This window comes from Lytechinus pictus, chromosome 7 (genome assembly GCF_037042905.1).
Source record: "Lytechinus pictus isolate F3 Inbred chromosome 7, Lp3.0, whole genome shotgun sequence".
Taxonomy (NCBI): Eukaryota; Metazoa; Echinodermata; class Echinoidea; order Temnopleuroida; family Toxopneustidae; genus Lytechinus; species Lytechinus pictus.
In genome coordinates, this window is record NC_087251.1 from 25,647,729 (window position 1) to 25,675,630 (window position 27,902).

Sequence of the window (27,902 nt, forward strand, 5' to 3'; positions counted from 1 at the left end):
TGTTTCGGGGCGGTCAGCCTGCGGGAATAATTATCTGGTATTTTTGAGCATGTAAATGTTCTCGTAATTTAACGGGGATTCTTGTGATCGAGGCGGTTTGAAACCACCTTTTAATAGTGTTTCCAGTTACAGCATTTATTAAAGAACCCCTCCCATCAACCATATGCTCTTAAAACAGCTTTTCACATCACTTTAATCCAGGACAGTCTTTGTTGACAATAACAATATCATTAATATCATTCCTTGGATAAAAATGCACTTGGAATTCAAATCCTCTAAGGGCTGTTGTACCATGTGACATGGGGGTGAGGGGGAGAAAGAGAAAGAGAGAGAGGGGAAGTGCTCATGATACATTAAATATGAATTGGTAGCAGTTAGCCTGATGTGTAGTAGTAGTAGTATATAGTAGTAGTAGTAGTAGTAGTAGTAGTAGTAGTAGTAGTAGTAGTAGTAGTAGTAGTAGTAGTAGTAGTAGTAGTAGTAGTAGCAGTAGCAGCAGCAGCAATCCAAACATATATATTTATATATTAAAAAAAGCTTTTCATTTGAAGTTGTCTCCCACGAATAGAAAATACAGGTATCAAAAGATTCAAAACTCAAGTAAAGTAGTTGATTCAATGCAATGTTGATTCATCATGAATTTTAATAGTCACTGGATCCCTTTGAAAAAAAAATCTTATTGAGTTATGTATAAGGAGCAACTAGAGCATTATCAGCATTCTGTGCTCAGGGAAATGGCAATCTAATATGGCTGACAAGTTGGCTTTAGCTGTAACTCTATCTCACATAGCATGACCAAAATGCATTCTTATATTTCAAGGTGGCAATAATTTGATGAGTTAATCTCATTTGGACCATAAAGTAACCATGGGGACAGGATTTCATGTTACCGACCTCTGTTTCCTTGGGTGCGAAATGGCATCATCGATTCTAATTTGCTCCAACCACAGTTTCCATAGTTTGTCTGAAAAGCTGTGTTCAGATATGTTGTGATAAAGCTCACCAATACTTCAGACATCTGTATATGCTTCAAAATCTCCAAAGACTCGCAAACAAACTTATTACATTATAATGATTTTTTGAAAATTTTGTTCTGTCATTGGTTTATCCCTGGTCAAAACTTCATCCCTTTCCCATCCAGCTCTATATTTTGGTGGGTTAAAGTCCTGACAACTTTTTCACATTACATGGGCCAGCCAAAAGCCTTTCCCTTTCATGAATATTTGGAACTGCCAACACGCCCATCGCAATCACATTCATGCATTTATGACCTTGAGTTTGGGCTGGCAAAGGCTTTGTACCTATTCCCATCAGATGCTACGCGTCTTTCAGAGAAGTTTTCCTGGTTTCCCAGTGTTATGTCTGTTAGGGATATGTGGATCATTGATGATGAGATGCTTCAAGGATTTCTGCGTAAAAGACGTGGCTCTGTCTTATCATGGTATGGTCCCTAACATCTCCTGCCTCCGCTACATAATTCATTGCCTCTTGTCCCATCCTCTTTGTATATATATGTACACTGTTGAGCTGAGTTTTGCTGTGCCATGTTTGAACAAGCTTAAACATGCAAGGTACATGCTTTGACATTTGCCTAGATCATAACTTCCCATTTATCCTCTTCACACTGGCAGGAGGCCAAAAGGTTGATGGGGTTGAGGAAGGAAATGGGGAGAAAATGGGACACAGACAAAAGAGTTGAATAGACATGACTTATCAAGCATTCAGACTGTTCTCTGAGTAGAGGGAAATTCTACAAGTCTGGGAGAACCCTCCTTCTATTGTGTCCAAAATGTACTGTAATCTGAACAGTCAAAAAAGTATTCTCTCCTCTCTTCCCTGAGCTCGTTGGGGAGAAAATCTAGAGGCGAGAGTGAACCGGGATGGGAATTGTTGGGCAAAGCTGTTTTTAGCAAATGTCCGCTTGTGTATGTATATGTGAGATGTGATGCAAGGATAGCATGCAATTTTAATACAAGCATTACACCACTGCATTTAGTATTTATTTATTTATTCTTTGTGTAGATATCATTGATCGATTTGCTTTCATTCTAGAATAGTAGCACAACTCAGCTTGCCGTCACTTTATACCATATGAAAGTACATTATATTATCATCAGAGTGTATTCCTCTTTATTACAACAACTTGAAAACAGACCAGTTTGGATTTGTTTTTCATTGTATGAAGCTCAAATGGCAGGATTGATGTTATAAAAACAGTGTAAACACAGTCTAAATAGCATCTTATTACAAAGCCCATTGTTACTAATTTAATTAATTCTCTCTTCACCCGCACTCGCCTCAAATATATTGACTTTGTGATATTGATTGGTCCTGCAATGCATTTTTTTCCTCAGTACTTTACCAATCCAAGGTTGAGAAAATTGAAATGCTGCATACGTGCAACTAGATCATATTTCCATTTCACATGGAATTGTTAATTGCGCCAATCAATCAATTATAGGTTCTAATAAGATTTATAGGCTGCAGTGAATGCCATGTTCATGAGAGTTCAATAGAGTTGCGTGTTTATCAATAGAGTGTGTGTTATGCATGGGCATTTGATTATAAAGGGCATGAAATAGGAATGCAGCCTATTTGAATGAAGTCTCCAAGTAAAATGATCTGCAGGGTGTGTCAAAAAAAAATCAAGTTTGTTTGTGATAGGCCCGTTTTGGCATTTTGCTCAGTGAATTCTACTCTATTTATTAAGCAATAAATACTTTCAGCCTGGACCATCCCTTTAATACTGAACCCACTCTGAACAAAGGGCGGGTCTCACACCATGTGCTTTGTTTGCATAAAAGTTGAGAGTTCATCAGGAGGGGGAGAGAGTGAAAGAGACATGGGGAGAGAGAGAGGGGGTACAGACAGACAATATGGAGACACATGCAGTCAGAGAGGGGGGGGGGGCAGAGAACGGGAGGGGGAGAGAAAAACAACCTGATCGGCGTGAAGAAGGGAAGGGAGAGAGGGGGAATTACGCGACTGTGGATACAAGAAAGAAAGAATGAGAGATGGTGGCGGCGAAAAAGAAGTCAAGGGCAGCAGGGTTTAAAGGTTCAGATGAGGGACGTAAGATAAGAGAGAGGGGGAGAGAGGTCAAAACAATGACATAATAAAAGTTACGTCTTGAGGTCAACAAACTTTGAACCTTCGACGAACACGTTGATGTGAGCTGTAACATGAATGCGAGTGAGTGTGTGGCTAAACTTGTGTCCAAAGGGAAATTCTTGACCGTTTCACTAGGGAATTATGTGCTTAGTGGTTACTTGTGAGTGAGCGCTGTGGCTTCTTGCACAAATACAGAACTTTAAGGGTGGGTATGAAAGTGGAATTTTAGTGATTAAAACTTGTGCAGCGTCTGAGAACTAAGAATTAATGTGAGGCTGTTCACTTGTTTACAACTCCCCCGCAAGTTTTATACAGATGCTACCGTGTACACGGTCATGGAATTCAGTGCACGTGCACTGACCTGACCGTGCGTGTACACGTGTACCCGAAACAGGCCTAGTTTATGAGTGAACTATCAAATCATTGATTAGGAAAATGAGTATGACTTATCAGCATTTCAAAGATACCTGGATTGGATATTTTCTAGGATCTTGCATCATTAAGTACATGTATATACCAGTTGCCTTTGGAAATAAAAGTCATGGAATATAGCAGCAGGTGGTTCACTTCCACTGCACATTGAATAGACAAATTATGAATGTGCGCCTATGAACAATACCAAAAGTCATTACCCGGTAATTGCTTTTTGCACCAACATTTCTCCAAAACAGAGTTTTATAAATGCATTCGAACTAAAATTTGCTCAATATGATTAAAATAGGAGGCTGTTAAAGGGGAATTTACCCAGGCAATAAGTTGGTTGTTTATAATAAAAGCAGAAAAATTAGAGAAAAATATTGGTGAAGGTTTGATGAAAATCCCTCAAAGAATAGTCTGAGAGCTATTAATTTTTGTCTCGCCTGCATAGCAGAGCGAGACTATAGGCGCCTACATTGAAATCTTAACCAAGTTTATGGATCTAGTTCATGAAACTTGGACATAAGAGCAACCATGTATCCTTGAACATCCTGTGCTAGTTTCAGGTCACATGACCAAGGTCAAAGGTCATTTAGGGTCAACAAACTTTGGTAATGTTTGGGGTATTTGTGGAATTGTCATCATAACTTTAAAAGTCTATGGATCTAGTTCATGAAACTGGGACATAAGAGCAGCAATGTATCCCTGAATACCCTTTATGCATTTCAGGAACATGGCCAAGATCAAAGGTCATTTATAGGTCAATGAACTCTGGCCATGTTGGGAGTATGTGTTTAATTGGCATCATAACTTAGGAAATTTATGGATCTAGCTCATGAAACATCAACATACATGTAAGGGTATTCAAGTGTGAATGATTGTTTCGCACGTCTTAGGTCACATGATCATGGTCAAAGGTCATTTTAGGTTAATGGACATAATATTATTATTATCATCGTATTAGTGTTTTCTTCTGTGAATAATTATTCATCGGCTGTTTTCAAAAGAAGCACTGCTGCTATATCGAATTGCGTAATGCAGGCAAGGCTGCCAGAGGCGTTCCACTTGTTAATTTTTTTATTTTGTGATGTCACAGAAGAACAGCTCCTTGATATGTTATATGATATTACTGCCAAAATATCTTGTTTACTCAAAGTATCATTTTATTAGTGCACTGGATATATCATCAGACACATCATTTTATACCCCAAAGTGTTTTTATTCATCATGTTCTATTAAAATGTTGGAATATATGACATATTACATGACATATGGGGAGGCTTCCTGCATATGACATTATACATTAGAAACTTTGAAAATTGATAACTCTTTCCTATTCTTTGATGGATTTTCATAAGAAATACACCAATACTTTACTCTAATTTTTCTGCTTTAATTAGTACCAAATTATCATCAGGGTGAACTTCTTCTTTTAAGGAACAAACACAGATTTTGAAATGGGAGTAAAACGTTGCGAGATATTTTGTGTTTGTTTTTCAATGTTCCTTGTGTCAGTTCATGTGAAAACATGGAATGCATGGCCCTTGAATCATCATTCTATTCAAATGCTGAGAAGATGTAAACACATATATGATTTTATTATCACATGTTTTGTATTTCTCATGAATAGATATGATATTTTTTCTGACACACCCATATACTGGCCCAAATTTGCAAATGTGATTTAAAACTCTCTATTTTCTGCAAATTTGCCGCGTTAGCTACCCAACATTTAGCACATATACTGAGGAAGGCCAAACAAATGAATTCATGCCTGTTGCTGTGTTTATGTTAATGGTTCATTTAGATGAGCCCATAGTTAAAATTTAAAACAATTTGAATGAACCATATATCAATTAATAGAGCTTTTTGACAAAAGTCTGTATTCATCATCAGACTTTCTCAAAAAATATGGGGGAAAGGGTGGTCCTGCCCCCTTCCTTGGTTTGAATTTGCCATTTTCTGTTGCAGTGTACATGTAAGTGTAATTGATTTTTTTTAATATGGGTCGTTTAGAAGAAAAAAAATACTTGGAATGCAAAAATAGTTCTTTCTTTTCTACAAAGGCCAAATTGTGCCCATTTTTTTATGCTAATACTAATAGGGAAGTGGCTGGTATTCTATTTGAAAAACTGTATATTTGGAGTCCATTGTGACAACACTTGATGGCTAATGTTATTTGTAGGTTTGTTGTAGAATGTCATTTCCTTTGACCTGTTGCTGTCCCATAGGTTTTTATTATTTCCATAAACTACAATTTGATACATAAATATGAATTAAATCTACCAGATATGTGCAAATATTTGGTAATCATCTATGTGAGTTATCATTATTGATTTTTAATCCTATTCACTTGATTGTTTGTAATATCACCATATTGTGACATAAGGCATATTCCCACAACACAAAAATACCTGTTACTTGTGATTTTGCGTTGTTCAGTCCTGATAATACCTGATAATTTTTAACACACATTCACACCTGCATAAAACAGAAAAAAAGTTCTTATTTATTATTGTATTTACTAGAGAGCAATGAGGCTTGCATTCCTAAACAGAAGATACACATTCTCCCTTTCATCAATAGTCTCTTTCTTTACTTCCATGCTGCAAATAACTTCTCTGATCCTTGGATAAATCTTTGTGAAAGCTCTTGAATTCTGAAAAGTACCTACAAATTTGCAAGTATTTTTTAAAAGGAATATTAATATTACAAATAACATGCTTTTACTCTGGCAACACTTTGGATTGATTCACAGTGCTAGTAAGTTGGTCTTTTGCCTGACTGCCACAAAAGCATAAAAGCTTGTTAGCATGCAACTAGAGGACTAACGGCTTATTAAATAGATCCTGTCCAGTAGACCAGGTAAAGGATGAATGCTTAACCTAAGGACACTAGTACACCAACTTGGTTTTAACCTAGGTTACTGTCACCACTAGTCTCGGGAAATACAAACACGAATTAAATAAGTCTGTAGATTTTGTTTAGTGATTATGAACTAGGTAAAACCATTTACCTTCCTTATTACTCTTTGGAGAAATACTAGAATATGCCTGGTGAATTTGATCAAAACAAACAATAAAATCTCGATAATTCACAATGGTTCCGTTCAACATGAAGGTTCACCTTTAAACAATGATTTGGATTCACAAAGATTACAATGATTCAAACATATGACCTTTGGAATTCGTTGCAATTTCTTTGTATGGAAAAGAAAATATAAAATACAATTTATGATGAATTCCTTTTTAAGTATGATGCAATCCTTGATAAACTAATAGCAGTATTAAAGAGTCACATTTGCGATAAATACATACAGGTTAGCAGTCTGTAGATGATTTAATATCATCTTTGAGCTGTTGGCATGACGCCAATCTTGTCAAGCTCATCGTGGGCTACGACGTCAAGGGGGTGGTTGAATTAACTCATTCGCAGTGCCGAGGAAGATTTCCTCCAGTCATTAATCATGCAAACAAAACCGGTTCCACAAATGGCGGCCTAGTATCACAGGCTTACCAAGGAATGAGAGTTTATCTCGTGGAAACAATAGTGTAAAAACCCTGCAGAACAGCATTGGCATGGTCCTTGTAGTGACTTGGTTCTGATGGCTAATAAATTGAAAAACATTGGAATCTGACAAGAAATCTCCATAGCCTTTTTACCTCACTTCCCACTACACCACGCCCTGGTCTCACTTGCCCTGCACTCACACGTACGGCCTTTCCTGTACACGGCTTTTAGCATTCTGCCTACGTGGCGCGAATAACGCTCACCCCTGATGTAGCGACAGCGAATCATTGTACACATGGATGCATCGCATTCCAATACTAGTGTCCTAATTAAACGCACGCAGTGGCAAACTTTGACAGTTACCATGATTGCAAGATAATGTTTGTATCCTGCTTCCTTTTACAAGCCTCCTCTTAGAATAAGATGGAAACACAATAAAGGACAAGTCCGCCCCAACTAAAAGTTGATTTGAATAAAAAGAGAAAAATCCAACGGGAATAACACTGACAATTTCATCAGAAATGGATGTAAAATAAGAAAGTTATGACATTTTACAATATCAGAAAATCCTGGTCGATATGCAAATGAGGAGACTGATGAAGTCATCCACTCACTATTTCTTTCTTATTTTATTATATGAAATATTCTCATTTTCTCCCCTTTGTCAAGTGAAATGAAGATAAATTCCTCCCTGAACATGTGGAATTAGTATTATTTTAATACTATATGGTTCAGTCAAGTTGGCCCTCATCAAATCTTTAAGAAAATGACATATTGTATAATTCAAAAATAAAAAACAAAATAAATATTGAGTGAGGGACATCATGGACTGTCTCATATGCATGCCACTGAGTTGTGCAAGCGAAAAATAAGCAAACTTCAAAATGTCATAACTTTCTTATTTTTCTTCCAATTTTGCTTATGCTAGTTTGATTTTTCTCTATTGATTGAAATCAATATATTTCTAGGGTGGACTTGACTTGTGATAAATAAAGATTGAATTATTTATTAGATTTTCCCACCCTCTCTCTCATTTCACATCTACTAAAGATCCCAATATGTACTGTAAAGATGATGAATGTTTATTTCACTCTTCATATTAATAATGCATTCTAGTGCAAACGTGAAACTTTATGCATCATACACTGGGAAGATATGATTATAATATACATGTAGTCTACTCACTTTTACTACTGAGGAATAAAATCCCTCTATATATTTATTTTTGCGGGGGGCCAATAAGATCCCAGTCTATCTAATTGAGATGATGAATGTTTATTTCACGCTTCATGATACTTGCTTGCTCATTCTTTGGGAGTGGTGAAACTTAATCATGTGTCATGCATGGGGAAAATATCATACTTGTTTCTACTCATGTCAGGAATACAATTCTCTGTATTTTGAATACAAATGCCTTTTAAAATAAATCTAATTCACTGATCCCTTGGTTTTCTGCCAGTTGATGATTGATGTCTTTGTGTAGTGCCTTTCTTTTTATATTAGTCAACAATAAACATCCTAGGTGTAGCATTATGTTTTTTTTTTTCACTTCTGGCTGAATACACATCTACCTAAAGATACCAAGCTATCCAATTAAGATGAATGTTTACTTCACTCTGTCTTCACGATATTTGTTTGTTCATTCTTTGGGAGTGGTGAAACTTAATCAGGCATGCATCATACATCAAAAAGATATTACTTACTTAATTCTTCCCAGTTATACCGTGGTTTGAGGCTTACATTGTGTATCTTTTCTTAATTGGACAGAATACATTCTTGCCCCCCCCCCACTTCTCGAAATCTATCCTAATATATCAGTCTATGTAATGATAATCAGGAAAGTTTCCATAATAACTATTTTCATTAATATCCATCTTGATCCTTACAAAAAAATCTCCAGAGCAAGGTTTGGTCCATGAAACTATTATTTTCTTTCAGGTGGTTCGAGAGGTCTTGGTAAAATGCTACTTTTTATTGGACTAGACATGTAGCAAGTTTTTTTTAAGGATTGATTGCTTGCCCCCCCCCCCCCTTCTCAACTTCTCTCTGACTTCACATCTACCATTGATGTCAAGCAATCCAATAAGGATGGGGAATGAGTATTTAGCTCATTATAATTCTTGTTTAGCGTTTATTTCTTCTTGAGTGATGAAACGTAATCAGGTATATAATTAGATTTCCTATTAATTTAAAACACATGATAGGGATTAGAGAATGCAATTGCTTTATGTACAAACTCCGCAATAAATGATAGATTTTATATGCAAAACGTGTGATATATTGCCAATCATGTCTATTCAAACGCCTCAATTATGGGTATCGTTCACTGAACCTAATTTTCTGCCAGTTGATACTTGAGGTATTTGTGAAAATATTATTATTTTTAATTGCACAAAATTAGTCAATTTGAAAATTATTTCGTTTTCTTGTTACCATCTCCCCCCCCCCTCTATTATGTCGAATTAATATCCCAGCTATCTTATTAAGATGATAAATGTATATTTTGCTTTTCATGATGCTTGTTTATTCATTCTGGTAGAGTGGTGAAACTTAATCAGGCATGCATCACGCATCAGAAAATATGATTATACATTCTATACCGCAGTGTGAGGTATACAATATCTCTATCATGTCCTATGGTAGGTTTTATGTAGTATGCCTTTATTGATATCCTTGACAGAGATTGTTCAGTGTACTTGAAATATAATTAACTTGTCATTTTCAACTAAATAAATATACAGGATTTAAATAAATAAGAACCATTGGGTATTAAAGGCATCAGTTAACATTGATTTTACTTTAAAAATCAGAGCTACACTGTCCAATTCCCACTTGTCACTTGTGTCTGTGATCTGTTATAAAACAAAGCCCAGAAAAATTGTGCCCGATAGTCATAATTTATTATTCATTGTTATTATTATTTCATTACTTTAAAAAGGGAAATACAAAGTAACTGGAAACACCATCTTAATTCCGTCCCATTAAAACATGTTTATACTTTTGATTTCTTCAGGAAATTTCGTAAATTTTTGATTTTTTTCTGTCACAGATATCTTGAAATTGTCTGAACGAATTTTGATTTTTTTTTTCTTCCTGATTATTTTTATTTTATAATCTATATAAACAATGTTAAATATAAGATGATTCAAAGTTCAGTATCTTATAAAAGTGACCAGTGAAATGTTAATCTATGCCTTAAAAACACTTAAAAGTCCAGCCCCAAATACTTTGAGTAGATTGATTACACTGTGATGTTGTTTCACAAACAGAACCATCTGGTGTTTAATCAAATGCATGAATGGGTGTGCATTGCAAGAGACCTGATACATTAAATTTTCTGGCCAGCCCAGTATCATGTTCATATCTTATGTACAGCCATGCATCTTGAACTCGCCCCATTTGTGTTAAACTGAAAGAAAATTGAACTAGATTTTAATTCGTCATGCGGACGAATTAGGTGGTCTGTCATGATTTTTCATTCATTGTCGGCTAATGTATAAAATGAATCCCGGGAATGAATCATTCAGATATGATTGATAATATTGATCATAGACATCAAAGGAATAAATTTTGACCATTGCTAAATGTGATTATAAATGTAGTGATGACAATCGTGATGATTATAATGATGGTGGTGATAATGCAATATGTTAAATACGAAATAAAGTTAGGAGCACGTAAAATGCCGGCTTAAAAACTCTCCAAAAATCTCAGACGATTTTACCGAAATTGGCTTTCCAAAATTGCGCAATGAAAGGCGCCTTAATTTTCACAGCAGCTAATTTTTAATCGACAGTTTGATGTTTTTTATGCAAATTCTTGTTAAAAATTCTTTGTACTTTGAGCATTTTTTTTAAATTTCACCCACTGACATTTCACAATGTCAGTGGGTATTAATTTCACAGAATACTTGAAAATTCATAGGTGATACTTTTTAAAAGCTAAAATATCTTAAATATTTTTGTTCAAATTTTCTGCTACATTTCAATAGATTTTAATGAGAAGTTTCATAATGCTATAATTTCACAGCATTCACATCAAAACTCATGAGTGATGTATTTGATAAAAGAACCAGATTTTTTTGTAAATGTTTTCCAAATTTCTGAAAATTTTTAAACATTTCAAATAATATTTTCCGTCAAAAATTTTCAATATCCATTTATTAATTGTGTATGACTTTGACATTTACTTGAAAATTCTTTCTTGGTGATTTTTACTGAAAAAAGTCAGGTAATTAAAAGATTCAAATACTGGCAATTTTCCCGCAAAATTTCGGGAACATGTGTAATTAACTAAATTGCACAATTTTTTCATTTCACAGAAGGTACCTGAAAATTTGTTATATGTTATATTAAGTAAAAATGAACAAACAGAAAAAAATCCAGGAATTTCCGCAAAATGTCCGGAATGAAAATTTTCAACCCAATAGCGTTTAAATATTGCAGCGTTTACTAAAAAATACATAAATGATGTTTTACAATGTTAAAATTGCCCCTTAAAAAGTTCCGGCAAAATTACAAAAATTGTCCTACATAAAAAAATGCAAGGCAAGTGGGCTTGAAATTTTCAGGAAGACTGTACAATTGGTTAATGAAACATTTCTCTAAAGAATTTCGCAAAAATTACGTCCAGAAAAAATTTGCAAAAATTTAAACACATCATAACACATTGATGCTGTGGTCAAAAGTCAAAATTATTCACACGTTATTTGTAGAGAATTGTCTTCACTATATGATATCAAAATTTGGAAGAAAACTGACCAGTAAAAACGAAGATACGGTCAAGTACGTTGACGTTTGTTGCGGAAATATGTAATTTTTACTAATAACTTAAAATTGACGTAATTACAAAATCTCCAAATGAAATATTGAATATATAAAAGAGTGACAACAAATTTGGGGTCAACGGACTCCCTGAAGAGCTACAGTGAATTTTATATAGGCATATTTTAGCCCATTTACGCGCGCGTAATGCAAATTTGAATGGACGCGCATTCCCGTATTATTGGTCGTAAGAGGCTGAATGAGGTATCAAATTAATCAGAAGATAATGAACAATGGAAAGACATGAAAGAAATGATGACTCGAAGATGCATAACGATGGTAGGTGCAAGAACGCGCACGCATACCTGTGCGCGCGCAAATTCTTGACATGCTCAAAATGACCAGAAACGTACCCAAACTTGACCACGGTCGATTTGGGGAAATTTAAAATTTTGACGCGCGCGTACGTGCGCGTCGTGACCTTTGCATGACCTCTGATGATATGTCCTGATGACCTGTCACCTGAACTTGATATGATGCAAATATGGATGATTTTTGATGATTAGTTGCGATGATATGATCAATCATTTAATTTTACAAAATGGCGCCTAGATGACGTCATCATGATTTGATAACCTTGAAAAGTTTCGATTCCCATGTCCATAATGATGCCCATACATGACATGAAAATCAAGAAAATTGACATGCCCGATTTTGAGATAGAGGTGGACAAAGATTTGGCAATAAAAATAAATAAAGTAAATTCTGACGAATATAATAGGTGATCTGTCATCTTAATGACAGACCACCTAAAAAGGACCAAAAAAAAAAAAAAAAAAAAAAAAGGGGGTCCAGCGAGGTTTGAACCACCGAACCCTGGTATACCAGTCAGGTGTGTTATCCAGTCGGCCACAGTGTGTTCGACAAGCACAGAGAGCAAAATAGGAAACATATTGTCAACTTGACATTGAATGTACATTCTTGCAATTCCAAATTGGCATGATGACAAAACTCTACAAATTCTAGTTTTGAGAATAGTACAAGCTTTAAAATGAAACAGTGGAGATATTGTCTAAAGGATACATTCTAAGCTAAAACATATTGAAAATTTGGCGAGAACAGACCAAGATTTACGGAATTAAAATCAATTTAAATGACTGTGGTGACATCATGAAACAGAAAACACTTGTTCTTAGTTCCGACGCCATTTTGATGACGTCACGATGTAATTAAGAGTCAAATGTGGCATGAAATCATATCTCCTATTCATACTCTATTCGAATATGAAAAGAAAAATTGGGGTCAACGGACTCCCTGAAGAGCTACAGTGAATTTTATATAGGCATATTTTAGCCCATTTACGCGCGCGTAATGCAAATTTGAATGGACGCGCATTCCCGTATTATTGGTCGTAAGAGGCTGAATGAGGTATCAAATTAATCAGAAGATAATGAACAATGGAAAGACATGAAAGAAATGATGACTCGAAGATGCATAACGATGGTAGGTGCAAGAACGCGCACGCATACCTGTGCGCGCGCAAATTCTTGACATGCTCAAAATGACCAGAAACGTACCCAAACTTGACCACGGTCGATTTGGGGAAATTTAAAATTTTGACGCGCGCGTACGTGCGCGTCGTGACCTTTGCATGACCTCTGATGATATGTCCTGATGACCTGTCACCTGAACTTGATATGATGCAAATATGGATGATTTTTGATGATTAGTTGCGATGATATGATCAATCATTTAATTTTACAAAATGGCGCCTAGATGACGTCATCATGATTTGATAACCTTGAAAAGTTTCGATTCCCATGTCCATAATGATGCCCATACATGACATGAAAATCAAGAAAATTGACATGCCCGATTTTGAGATAGAGGTGGACAAAGATTTGGCAATAAAAATAAAGTAAATTCTGACGAATATAATAGGTGATCTGTCATCTTAATGACAGACCACCTAAAAAGGACCAAAAAAAAAAAAAAAAAAAAAAAAGGTGGTCCAGCGAGGTTTGAACCACCGAACCCTGGTATACCAGTCAGGTGTGTTATCCAGTCGGCCACAGTGTGTTCGACAAGCACAGAGAGCAAAATAGGAAACATATTGTCAACTTGACATTGAATGTACATTCTTGCAATTCCAAATTGGCATGATGACAAAACTCTACAAATTCTAGTTTTGAGAATAGTACAAGCTTTAAAATGAAACAGTGGAGATATTGTCTAAAGGATACATTCTAAGCTAAAACATATTGAAAATTTGGCGAGAACAGACCAAGATTTACGGAATTAAAATCAATTTAAATGACTGTGGTGACATCATGAAACAGAAAACACTTGTTCTTAGTTCCGACGCCATTTTGATGACGTCACGATGTAATTAAGAGTCAAATGTGGCATGAAATCATATCTCCTATTCATACTCTATTCGAATATGAAAAGAAAAATTGGGGTCAACGGACTCCCTGAAGAGCTACAGTGAATTTTATATAGGCATATTTTAGCCCATTTACGCGCGCGTAATGCAAATTTGAATGGACGCGCATTCCCGTATTATTGGTCGTAAGAGGCTGAATGAGGTATCAAATTAATCAGAAGATAATGAACAATGGAAAGACATGAAAGAAATGATGACTCGAAGATGCATAACGATGGTAGGTGCAAGAACGCGCACGCATACCTGTGCGCGCGCAAATTCTTGACATGCTCAAAATGACCAGAAACGTACCCAAACTTGACCACGGTCGATTTGGGGAAATTTAAAATTTTGACGCGCGCGTACGTGCGCGTCGTGACCTTTGCATGACCTCTGATGATATGTCCTGATGACCTGTCACCTGAACTTGATATGATGCAAATATGGATGATTTTTGATGATTAGTTGCGATGATATGATCAATCATTTAATTTTACAAAATGGCGCCTAGATGACGTCATCATGATTTGATAACCTTGAAAAGTTTCGATTCCCATGTCCATAATGATGCCCATACATGACATGAAAATCAAGAAAATTGACATGCCCGATTTTGAGATAGAGGTGGACAAAGATTTGGCAATAAAAATAAATAAAGTAAATTCTGACGAATATAATAGGTGATCTGTCATCTTAATGACAGACCACCTAAAAAGGACCAAAAAAAAAAAAAAAAAAAAAAAAGGGGGTCCAGCGAGGTTTGAACCACCGAACCCTGGTATACCAGTCAGGTGTGTTATCCAGTCGGCCACAGTGTGTTCGACAAGCACAGAGAGCAAAATAGGAAACATATTGTCAACTTGACATTGAATGTACATTCTTGCAATTCCAAATTGGCATGATGACAAAACTCTACAAATTCTAGTTTTGAGAATAGTACAAGCTTTAAAATGAAACAGTGGAGATATTGTCTAAAGGATACATTCTAAGCTAAAACATATTGAAAATTTGGCGAGAACAGACCAAGATTTACGGAATTAAAATCAATTTAAATGACTGTGGTGACATCATGAAACAGAAAACACTTGTTCTTAGTTCCGACGCCATTTTGATGACGTCACGATGTAATTAAGAGTCAAATGTGGCATGAAATCATATCTCCTATTCATACTCTATTCGAATATGAAAAGAAAAATTGGGGTCAACGGACTCCCTGAAGAGCTACAGTGAATTTTATATAGGCATATTTTAGCCCATTTACGCGCGCGTAATGCAAATTTGAATGGACGCGCATTCCCGTATTATTGGTCGTAAGAGGCTGAATGAGGTATCAAATTAATCAGAAGATAATGAACAATGGAAAGACATGAAAGAAATGATGACTCGAAGATGCATAACGATGGTAGGTGCAAGAACGCGCACGCATACCTGTGCGCGCGCAAATTCTTGACATGCTCAAAATGACCAGAAACGTACCCAAACTTGACCACGGTCGATTTGGGGAAATTTAAAATTTTGACGCGCGCGTACGTGCGCGTCGTGACCTTTGCATGACCTCTGATGATATGTCCTGATGACCTGTCACCTGAACTTGATATGATGCAAATATGGATGATTTTTGATGATTAGTTGCGATGATATGATCAATCATTTAATTTTACAAAATGGCGCCTAGATGACGTCATCATGATTTGATAACCTTGAAAAGTTTCGATTCCCATGTCCATAATGATGCCCATACATGACATGAAAATCAAGAAAATTGACATGCCCGATTTTGAGATAGAGGTGGACAAAGATTTGGCAATAAAAATAAATAAAGTAAATTCTGACGAATATAATAGGTGATCTGTCATCTTAATGACAGACCACCTAAAAAGCAAACATGTAACAACACCACCTTTTTGTGGGGTGAGTTCAAGACACATGGCCGTACAGGTACCATACTAACTTTTTTTTAAAGACACTACAGAGCAAAAAAAAAAATGGGTCAGAAGGCAGAAAGAGATGTCTATATATTTTAGACGCTATGGGTAATGTAATTTTATTAGCATTATACTTAGTTTATGAGTAGTACAGTAGTAGTAGTAGTAGTAGTAGTAGTGGTGGTGGTGGTGGTGGTGGTGGTGGTGGTAGTGGTAGTGGTAGTGGTAATAGTAGTAGTGGTAGTGGTAATAGTGGTAGTAGTGGTAGTAGTAGTAATAGTAGTAGTAGTAGTAGTGGTGGTGGAAGTGGTAGTGGTAGTGGTAGTAGTAGTAGTAGTAGTAGAAGTAGTAGTAGTAGTAGTAGTAGTAGTAGTAGTAGTATTAGTAGTAGTAGTAGTAGTAGTAGTAGTAGTATGGCTGTAATTTTTCTGTATAAATAGTTCAGAATATATATGTATATAACAAAAAACGCTGCAAACTTTCACTTGCCATCCTGTAATACCTCTTTGTACTATAAACAATCGGTATTTTATCAAGGTCCTGTCATTTGGAATATTTTGTAATTGCATTTAAGAACATCAATGAAGAACAACTTTCCTGATTTCAATGTTTCTTTATCCTGTGTAAATATGTTGAATAGTTTAATGAATAAGTGTTTTTCTCTGAAACAAATACCTGGGAGGCATTTCATCAACATTTTTGTCTGACAACTTTCCCTGATTTTGATTGACTGAGAAGTACTGTTACTATGGCTACAGTCGGAAAAAAGGGTACTTGTTGCGTTGTAAAGCTCTATGACTGACAACCCTTGCATTTGCTGTTTGGCAGATCACTAACGTTTGTGTGTGAACAAGACCTGAGATGGAGCGCTGTATGAGGAAGGGTATAAGATGGGAGAAACTTGGCGTTCAAGTTGATCTCATTACTTCTAGCTCATTACAAGCTCACTCGAGGGAAATTAAACCGATTTTTATAGTTGACGTGTGGGAGGTATTCTCTTTAAATGTCAGACATCTACATTTATATATGCCATTGAAACTTGTGTTTTAAGAACACAGTCACGCCCTGGGTCTTGATTAGGGATTGTTTGTCGTACAAATACAGGGAAATGTGTACAGGGGTAGAGAGGGTGAGATAGAGACTGGAAAATTGTAATAAGGAAACAGACAAATGCATGTAGGTATGGAAGAAGTGAATGAGCAAGAGACAGACGGGCAGACAGACGGACATAAAAGACATGACAAACAGACAGGTTAGGAAGTGGGAGAGATGAGTGGATGGTATGGTTGAGAGAATAACACAAAAAACAATAGATGGACAAAGTCAAAAAGAGAAATAGACGTGATTAGATAGTTAGAGATTGAGATACAATTCATGAAAGAGAATCAAATTTCAAAGAGGCTGAGAACTAGATGGACAGTCAGGCAGGCATGGGGCATGATTAAATAGTGAACAATGAACTGATAAATCCTGATGTTAAAAAAAAAAAACAAGTCAGGTGTGGTAGTCCCCTCTTCTCTGGCATTGATTCTTGTATTCCATGAAGATACCTCAATACTTTTATCCCTGGATTTTTAATTTTTTTTTGCATTTAACATTTTATAACTGCCAAGCGGACTTTCTAGATCAGGCCTGTTGAAATGATTTTTTTTCAGAGGCCTCGTATTATAAAGATTGGCGACTCGTAGTAAGGCAGGCTCCATGCTAATGTAACTTCAGGTTTGTCTACCTTTACTGAGATGAGTTTACCAGGATATTTTGACTACTTGTATCAAAAGCCACAGCTATGTTGATCACAAGTGATTGACCGTGAGTATATTACCTAGCTAGACCAACCAGACCCAAATTTGGATTGGTCAAATATAGATGAGTTGATAATTCAACTATCAACCGCACCCTGACTTTGGTCTAACATTTCTTCTCTGGTCATTTTGTTTCCTCAGAATGTTAAAGACCACCAGAAAAAATTGTGTATTAATCCAACCATCCATAGTGCGACTTTAGTCTGTTATGTCTTTGTGATCTGTTTTATTACCTCATATGTGTGAGGACTGGCAGAAAGATTATTTAATATGAATTCAAACAAACGTTCCATGGCAAGTCTGCCAGTTCCTCAGATCCTTAAAAGCCAGCTGAAAGAATGCAGTATTAATTCAACCAATCATACCTTGACAGGGGCTGCAGAAGCGGGGGGGGGGGGGGGGGGGGGGGGGGGCCTGGAGGGAGCTTCAGCTCCCCACTTTTTTCCAAAACCGTGTGCAAAAACGTAAAAATGAACATATGATTGTGATTTTTTGCATGGTCAGCCCCCCCTCCCTACTTTGAAAACCGTTCCGCGGCCCCTGATTGACGTCAGTCTAATGATTTCTTCTCTGCTTCAATTTGTTTTATCAGAACCCGAATGACCAGCAGAAAGAATATACATACTATGATTTAAGTATTATGTTTCCTTTTGCTCTTTTCTCCAGAACCCTAAAGACTGCAGCAAGGCCAAGAAGCTTGTATGCAACCTCAACAAAGGCTGCGGCTATGGATGCCAAGTTCACCATGTGGCCTACTGCATGATAGTAGCCTATGCCACCCAGAGGACACTCATCCTGGACTCCAAGGGTTGGAGGTATGCCAGGGAGGGATGGGAGAAGTTCTTCCTGCCTCTCAGTGAGAACTGCCTTGATCGGACAGGAGATTCAACAGGAAGATGGGGAGGTAGGTGCCCTGACTTTCTCATATTTCATATAATTTTGAAAAAAATTAGTGAAAAGCATTTCCTCAAGAAATTGCAAATAGTTTTATTGTACCTTCAGTCAGGGGCGGATCCAGGATTTTCCAAAAGAGGACAAAAACAGAAGAAGAAAAAAGGTTTTTAACCAAAAATTAAGGACATTTCGCCCATGAAAAAGTTTGACAAGCCCCCCCCCCCAAAAAAAAAGGTCTTCACTTTCTAAAAGGGGGGGGGGGCACACTTATGTTTTAACAGCATTTTTATATTACAAATTTTAATTGTGCCTCTATCATTTCACACCTGTTCATAAAAAGAAAACAAAACTAAGTCATCAGGAACTATTAAAAAATTGAAATTCATGCATTTTATATTATATAACATATGGGGCAGCTGCTCATTTATGGCGTCAAAACTTAAAATTCTGATAACTTTTTTATCTTTAATGGATTTTCCTGAAATCTTCATCAATATTTTTTATTATTTTTTCTGCTATTTTTACAACAAAGTTTTTTTCAGGTTGAACCTCCCCTTTAACTCATTGAGGTATGTATGTTGTGAAAAAAAATACTTTCAGCATTGTTATGTGCACACCTGTCATTGGCACACCTTCAAATAATGTCTTTCTTCTGAATGCTTGCGTAAAGGTATGTAGACTTTGGGGAGCGTCAAACTCATAGAGGAGGCTACCAGATGTGATCCTTAAAGACCCCATCCAAAGCCAAAGATGAAATTGACATGTCAAATGCTTATATTAAGCTATAAAGCACAATAATGCAAGTTGTATGTATTTTCACTGATTGACATTCAATTATTTTGCTTTAGGAATGCTCAAATCAACCAGCTTCGGCTATTTCATACAGTTACAGATAGAAAGAGAACCCCCCCCCTTTCACATTCAAAGTAACCTTAATTTTTTTTTCGTTCATCAAATGCAATCTCCTGATCTCTTTTCAGATGCTAGCCGTATTGAAAATGTTCAAGTGGTAGATCTCCCCATTGTGGATGGCCTTCACCCTCGTCCAGACTTTCTTCCCTTGGCCATCCCTGAGGATATCTCTCAGAGGCTTTTAAGGCTACATGGTCACCCGATTGTTTGGTGGGTTGGACAGATAATGACATACATCCAGAGACCACAACCTGCCCTACAGGAGGATATTGACAAGATGAAAGAAGCTCTTGGATTTACTAATCCAATTGTCGGGTGAGTTAAATGAGGGAGGTGTAAAAGGCAGGCTTGCGCATTGGTGAAATGACAACCGCATGGGTGATTTCAACTAGTGTTGGGATTGTTCTCAGAAAATACGACCTATTTCTGGCAGTTCATGTTGAGTGCTGGTGTTGAATGTTGTCTGCTGAACAGAGCAGAGTGGGGGCATTGTGGTAGAGTGGTACAAATCTCGTCTTTCAATCAGAGGGACATGGGTTCGAGTCCCAGCCAAGGCGTGTTTTTTTTCAGCAAGAAATTTACCCACATTGTGCTGCACTCAACCCAGGTGAGATGAATGGGTACCCAGCAGGATTACTTCCTTGAATGCGCAGAGTGCTGGAAGGCTTCTTGAGCTAAAGCTGGGGTGATAACATGATGCACCTCAGAAATGTTTATTTCTAGATAGGTGGCCTTATATAAATGCCATTTATTATTATTATTATTATTACAGCTGGTGTTGACGATCTATGTCAACATAACCCCTGTCTTATAGCATTTACATTGGTTACCAGTCCAGTTTCAAATCCAATTTAAAATTTTGTTCCTAGTATATCAATGTGTCTATGGATTTGCTCCTTCATACTTGAATTATTTAGTTACTGTCTTTAAGCCAACACATCATCTACGTTCACAAAGTAAGAATTTATCAATCGTTCCTCCAATATCAACAAAAACATATGGTGAACGTTCATTTGCTCATGTAGCCTCTGTTTTATGGAACAAATTCCCTGAAAACAATTGATTCAGTTGACAAATTAAAAAGGGCCCTTAAAACCCACTTGTTCAAAGCGTACATTAACTCAACAAAGTGAACTCACCAACACATCCTTTTCTTTCCTTTATTTTCTGAGGCGCATAGAGACATATTTATTATGTATTATGCGCTATATAAAAACTGACGATTAGTATTATTATTACTTGTTATTTCCCCATTCACCAACACCAACCCCCAGGGATTGGAAATATTTCAAGTTTCAAGTTTGGTGTTGATGTAAGTGATTGCAAGCTCATGAACCAGTGGCAAACAGAATAAAACCTTCCTTAAAAATTAGCTTTTACAGTTAAGATGAGTGCAAGTCATTAGAGCCTTATACATTTTAATGAACAATGATGTTTACTCTTTTGGATTCTTGATGGAATATTTCAAATTACTCAAATTCTTCATTTTCATTTTTTTGTTAAATAATCATATTAAACATTCCAATGTATATCACATGTAGGCCTATTCTATATTATTTTGGTTCAACAAGTTTTTTTGGCATGTTACTGAATTGTCTTTCAATTTCCTTTTCCTTAATAAGCTATCCAGTACCATTTACCATGATTCCTTTTTTCCTTATATTCCTAATCTATTTTCATTTTCTTTTTATTATAGCTTACATGTACGACGTACAGACAAAGTTGGGACCGAAGCGGCATTTCATGGAATAGAGGAGTATATGTTTCATGCGGAAGAATATTATCAAAGACTTGAGAGGAAACAAGAAGTGCCTGTCAGAAAAATTTACCTGGCGACAGACGATGCTAGTCTACTCACAGAGGCACAGAGAAAGTGAGTATTGGATCTTTCCGAGTAGAAATAATCAAAGATTAACAAATATGATGTCATCCATTAGTCATTTAAAATTAGATATGGCCAGCTTACAACTATTATTTTTAATAAGGTTAGTCATTTTCTCTGAAGTCCTCTACCAGGAAAGCTTTCTCAGGTAGGATGAGAGTTTAAGTATTATTCTTTGAGGGGTTTTTATGGGGGAGTTGAGAGGGCCTTTGTAATTTAGTTTCGATGGGGAATGTCAATTTCTCTAGTGAGTTTGTTCCAGTGGGTTATTGTGTATTGGAAGAATGAGTTTGCCAGCTGTATTGTGGATATGAAGGTAGAATTGACTCAGTGTTGTTCATCACGGGAGGGTCCCTGATCTAGTTACTTTATGTGAGACATATTTGAGTGGATCTAGGTGGAGTTCTCTCTATGTCATCTTATAAAGTCTAATGAGGCTGAGGGTTTTTTTTCTTCTATTTTCTGTAGTCCCATCCGAGTATTCCCAACATATCTGTGACACTGGATTATCTCTCCTAGGGGAGATTTAGAGACCACACTGTCAGTTTTAAGATTGACTTATTTTAGATTTGAAATGATCTCATTTTAAAAACTCCATAACTGTAGGCATATGCATTTTATGATTTGTTAAAAATTTTAAAATTATTATTTCATACTTTTTTATTGTTTTCGTGATACCTTGGATGTTGTCTCGTAGAACCTTGCGATGACGCTTGGCACCACCCTTTCCAAAACCCTTTCCTCATTAAACATCAAATGAGAATTCCAATTCTCACATTGGTATCATTAAGCTAATAGTTTAATTTGTCATATCAGTCACACCATACACACTTGTTATTTGTTTTCTGTTAATATATTTCGTGTGAATTATATATTCTGATGAAGTTTTGTTTGACTGCATTTATAATTTGTTGATATTTTGTTCTTTTTCAGATACCCAAATTATGTCTTTGTTAGCGATAATGCAATATCTAAATCCGCTGGCCTTTCTTCAAGATACTCGGAGGATTCCTTACGGGGTGTCATTGTTGATATTTATTTCTTGTCACGTTCTGATTTTCTTGTCTGCACCTTTTCATCACAGGTAAGTAAATTTTATACCTTGGACAAACAAAGTTTGAAGTGATTATGTAGGAATCAATGTTTGTTTGGTAGGCATGTGTGGGCAGTATGTTGGTCATTCTGTTGCAAATCTTGCAGCTCCAACTGCTTCCTCAGTTTTTGCCCGATGCTAATGAGACAGGACACACTCATGTTCAAAAGCTCGTTTATGATTCATTCGTAATAATGCATGGTTTTTTCCCTCCCTTTGTTTTTCTCCTGCTCAAAACAGGTATGTAGAGTTGCATATGAGATGATGCAGTACATACATGAGGATGCTGCTGCCTACTTCCGTTCGCTTGATGATATCTATTACTATGGTGGGCAGAATGCCCATTTGCAATCTGTACTGTATGAGCACAAGCCACGTAGTGGGACCGATGAGATAGAAATGCTGCCCGGAGACACTATAGGTGTGGCTGGCAACCATTGGGATGGCTATTCAAAAGGTACAAACCACAGGTTAGCGGGCAGACGAGGCGGCCTGTATCCGTCGTATAAAGTTGAAGATAAAACAGACATTGCCAAGATGCCTACCTACCCAGAGGCAGAGAACTTCCACTTATAACCCAAAGTCACTTGTCTGTCTGTCAGCAAGTCTGTGTTTGTTTTTTATTAATGTAATTCAGATATAATGGATTTTATATAGGCTGTAGTAACCATTTGATTCTCGTCTAAAAGGAAGCAAGGACTATCTGAGTCATACCAGTTTGACATTGGATTCTGAATAGTTCTCCATTTGTAGATATCACGACTCTTCACGAGTGAGGCAATAGAAGTGTGGTGGTTTATTCAACCCTTGTCTAAGGAAGGCTTATGTATACTTGCCAGAAAGCATGTAGGGGACTGACAGCAAACTAATCATTTCTATTTGGAACACAGTGATGAAGAATAATACTAGACCACAAAGCAATAGTGCTGCTCTAGCTTCAGAATTTGAACTTTGTCCAAGGAAGACAACAGAACCTTCTTTGATAGGATATTTTAAACCAAGTAGCTGTGGAAGATCGAAACATCAAGACTACTGAATTGGAATAAACACAGAAAAGTTTGATGATCATGAAGAACAATAATAATAATATGTCTCACATGAAGTAAATAAAATGTGATACTTGATCAGGGGCAGATCCAGCTTTCGCCAATGGGGGGGATAGAAAAATATTTTCATCCACTTGTTCCCTGATCAGCATATAAAGCCATTTTTTGGGGGGGAGGTGTAGTCCTAACACTTATAAGTACATTTTAACTTTGTTTATGTAAACAAGTTATGTGTCAACTAACTAAAGCCTTAATGAATAATGTGAGCACAAAATGCGAGCTCAAATTTTTGGATATTTCATTTATTTAAACCTGAAAGTGAGCATTCTGACCATTGTTTTGTTAATTGTGAACAGAATGCGTATTTGAATAAACAATGTGAGGACAAAGCATAAGCTGCAAATTTTTTACTCTCAGACATGAAAGTTTTACATTCCAATCACTTTTTGTAACCATGAGCAAGATGGGTAACTAAATGAAAAAATAGTGATGTGATCGATGTGCTGAAATTTGTTTATTATCCCACCTGACTGACCCCCCTGGATCCATCTATGCTTGATGATTTAATCTTAAAGTAATAAATAGTTCACAATATTTCAAGGGATTAAGTCGAAGCCAGTTTAGAGGCCAAATTTTTCTGGCCTTGTCCTAGGTATAAATCATGTGTGCAAAGTTGATTCGAGAAAGCTACGTATCATGTCACTTGCCATTTTAACAACAATTTTAGCTGCATTTCTGAATTCTCTAATATTGTTGGGAAATTTATGGAATTAGATGTTATTTTTCTAACTACTATTATAAAATGTGTTTCTTTTTATGGGTAAGGTAGAGCAGATTTAATATGTCCAACTCGAGTTGAATATTGTTACACTTAGTGGCCCTTTGGTTTGATTATGGAAAGCCAAATGTGGCACAAATATTTTGCAGTTGATCTTCAACATTTCAAACAGCTGAAATTTGCAAATTGTAATTACTTTAATGTTCTTCTATAATGACACATGGAATAGGAAAAGAGAAAACAAATTAAATATAAAGAGTAAAGAAAAGTTGTTTCATATTTGGCCTTCCATAATTCTAGCCAAGATTAGCAGACCCTTGCTTGGCAAAACTTGATTTCAGAATGTGGGTCTCTGTGAGAGAAAAGAAAGTGCAGCTATTATAACCATGCCATATAGTGTTATTTCTAGTAATTGTTCCCTGGTGAATTGTTCCCTACAGCAATCTTTGGAGTATAAAGATTGAGATTTATTGAGGTTGTATATTTGCATTTTAAGTCATAAACATAAGATTGCTCTGTCATCGATACATTGTCGACTTGATCTCAGAATGTCATTTTACTTTGATTCACATCTTGTTCATACAATTTGTCTATTAAGATGGAACGTCACTCATTTCAAACTTAAAATCATCTCATGATATCATCTCGCTTGTAAAGGAAACCTCATATTCACATTTTATGAGAAATGAATATCTCAGTGTATATCACATTCACACAATTTGTCTATTAAGATGGAATGTCATTTACTCATTTCAAACTTAAAACATCTCAGAATGTCATCTCGCTGTTGAAGGAATACCTCGGATTCACATTTCACTGGGAAATTAATATATCAGTTTATTTCTCATTCACACACTTTCGGGATTATATATATATATATATATAATATATAATGTTATTTACTCATTTTAAACTCAAAACATCTCAGAATATCATCTCTCATTTACAGGAACACCTCAGATTCCCCTTTTTCTTAGAAATGAATATCTCAGTGTGTATCTTATTCATACAATTTTTCCAATTAATAATACTCAATGTTGTTTACTCAATATAAACTTAAAACATCTCAGAATGACATCTCACATTGAAAGGAACACATCAGATTCTCATCTCACTTTGATTGAACAGATTTATAATGACATCTCAGCTTAAAATGAATGCATCATTTATTCCTTGTAATAATTTTATTCCATGTTGTAAGGTAGTAGATCTTCCACAACTTGGTTGAATTATGATAAACATATAATTTCATCACTTTGATGGAATATTAAGTGTCATTACTTTGTCAGGTTTGTGGTTTTAGAATGTAAAGTATATCAATATTGGGAAGAAATTTTCAGTATTATTTATGTTGGGAATCATGTGTAAATGTAAGAGATAGTGCCTAATTTTCTATTGATTATAACTGTAAAATAAGTTTGTAAATTAAATTTCATTTTGAAAATGATATGTGAATACTAAATTTTGTACTACATTATCAAAGTTTATTGCAGAAAGTCTTTAACAGAATATTATATATAGGCGTTTTATGTACTATTTCATGTGGTGGTCATAAGTTTTGGGGTTGCATCTTGTCATGTACATGTATTTGATTAATTATCTGTATTGTAAATAATTTGGGATTGCAAAGTGAAATATGCTTTTTTGTTTACTTGGATGAAAAAAATGAGAGAATAAACTATTCAAAATGGTGTACATGTAATTCCAGTGTATCATTGTGATCAAATTGATTAAATTTGATCTGATATAAATTGTGTATATCTTAGAGTACATTCTAAATGGGAGTATATGGTGAGTAAGCACTATATACAATCAAAATATTATTGTTATGATCAATATTATATGATGTTTTTGCTTGAAGCATGTTTTTACCTCACACTTTTGCTCTTAAACTAAGCAAAGTCTAAAATTCTATTTGGTGCATATATATTCATGTGCATCAAACATCAAGTGGATCTCTTATTGCATTGACATAATAGTGTTAGGCCTACTGTAATATTGAACTACATGTAAATGAACTAATGTGAATCATGTCATTCTGAAATAATTTTCTATATTCCACTAAAGGTTGATGTTCATGATTGCCCTATTAAATTATAAAACTATGTACTCATAGAAAACCAGGCTTTCACATACTAGTATATTCTTTAATGAATATTAGCCTATGTATTTTTAAACTTAAAGGACAAGTCCACCCCAACAAAAAGTTGATTTGAAAAAAAAGGAGAAAAATCCAACAAGCAAAACATTGAAAATTTCATCAAAATCGGATGTGAAATAAGAAAGTTACGACATTTTAAAGTTTCGCTTAATTTCACAAAACAGTTATATGCACATCCTGGTCGGTCTGCAAATTGGCAGACTGATGACGTCACCCACTCACTGTTTCTTTTGTATTTTATTAAATGAAATATGAAATATTCTAATTTTCTCCTCCTTGTCAAGTGAAACAAAGTTTTATTTCTCCCTGAACATGTGGAATTTCCATTATTATAACAGTTTATGCTTAAGTTAAGTAAGTCCTTATTGTCAAATCTGTAAAAATTGAAATATTGTGTTATTCAAACAATAAAAAACAAAAGAAATAGTGAGTGATGGACATCATCGACTCTCTCATTTGCATATCGCTGAGTTGTGCATTTAACTGTTTTGTGAAAAATAAGCGAAAACTTTGAAATGTCATAACTTTCTTATTTTACATCCGATTTCGATGAAATTTGCAGCGTTATGTTTGTTTGATTTTTCTCTATCGATTCAAATCAACAATTTTCTGGGGTGGACTTGACCTTTAAAAGGAACAGATTTAAATGTCTACCTCCATGAGTTAGGAGGTGACTTTCTGATATGTGTCCTGTAAGAAATTCAAAATCTATTAAAAGAATTCTATATATATATATATATGATGCTGCATAATCTCTTGAAAATCAAATTGTTTGATTGGATTAACAGTTTGTGTATGTCATGGTATGATTGATGACAGTGGAATCTGCTAAAGGGGTCGTGGTTGTCAGATGTGACACTCCTGACATTCCACAATTAATGACCCAGTTAAGCACTTTGGCATTTCAAGGAATGAATTCCCTGGTTTGGTAGATGTAGTAAGTCATTTCCATTGCCAAGGAACATTACTTCCACGGTGGGATTTGAACCTCATTATTCATAGTTTGAATACATTTCCACTAGACCACAGCATCTCTGCATGCACATTGTATTGGAAGTGTTTACCAATAGATGCATACCTGAGAGATTAAGTTGGAAGCATCATAGAGTAGCGGATCTAACTCTGACACTCTGAAATCAGAGGGTGTTGTGTTTAAAACACACCCAGCGTCCTTTGGCAAGGC

General features: G+C 35.7%; 1 protein-coding gene across 1 annotated transcript; it reads left to right on the plus strand.

The window, feature by feature from the left end:
- The first annotated feature begins 18,619 nt into the window (after positions 1–18,619).
- On the plus strand, positions 18,620–26,217 carry LOC129265353 (alpha-(1,6)-fucosyltransferase-like). Its single transcript, XM_054903357.2, has 5 exons — positions 18,620–18,857; positions 19,828–20,074; positions 21,456–21,632; positions 22,575–22,725; positions 22,975–26,217. The coding sequence occupies exons 1-5, from the start codon at positions 18,713–18,715 to the stop codon at positions 23,308–23,310; spliced, it is 1,056 nt and encodes a 351-aa protein (XP_054759332.2). The 5' UTR covers positions 18,620–18,712; the 3' UTR covers positions 23,311–26,217.
- The last annotated feature ends 1,685 nt before the right edge of the window (positions 26,218–27,902 follow it).

What these genes read in the sequence shown, in the direction of transcription:
- LOC129265353 (XM_054903357.2), top strand. Translation starts at nt 18,713, where the DNA reads ATGATAGTAGCCTATGCCACCCAGAGGACACTCATCCTGGACTCCAAG. An exon ending in TTCAACAGGAAGATGGGGAG is followed by an intron (nt 18,858 to 19,827) that starts GTAGGTGCCCTG and finishes ATCTCTTTTCAG; the next exon opens with ATGCTAGCCGTATTGAAAAT. An exon ending in TTTACTAATCCAATTGTCGG is followed by an intron (nt 20,075 to 21,455) that starts GTGAGTTAAATG and finishes TTTTTATTATAG; the next exon opens with CTTACATGTACGACGTACAG.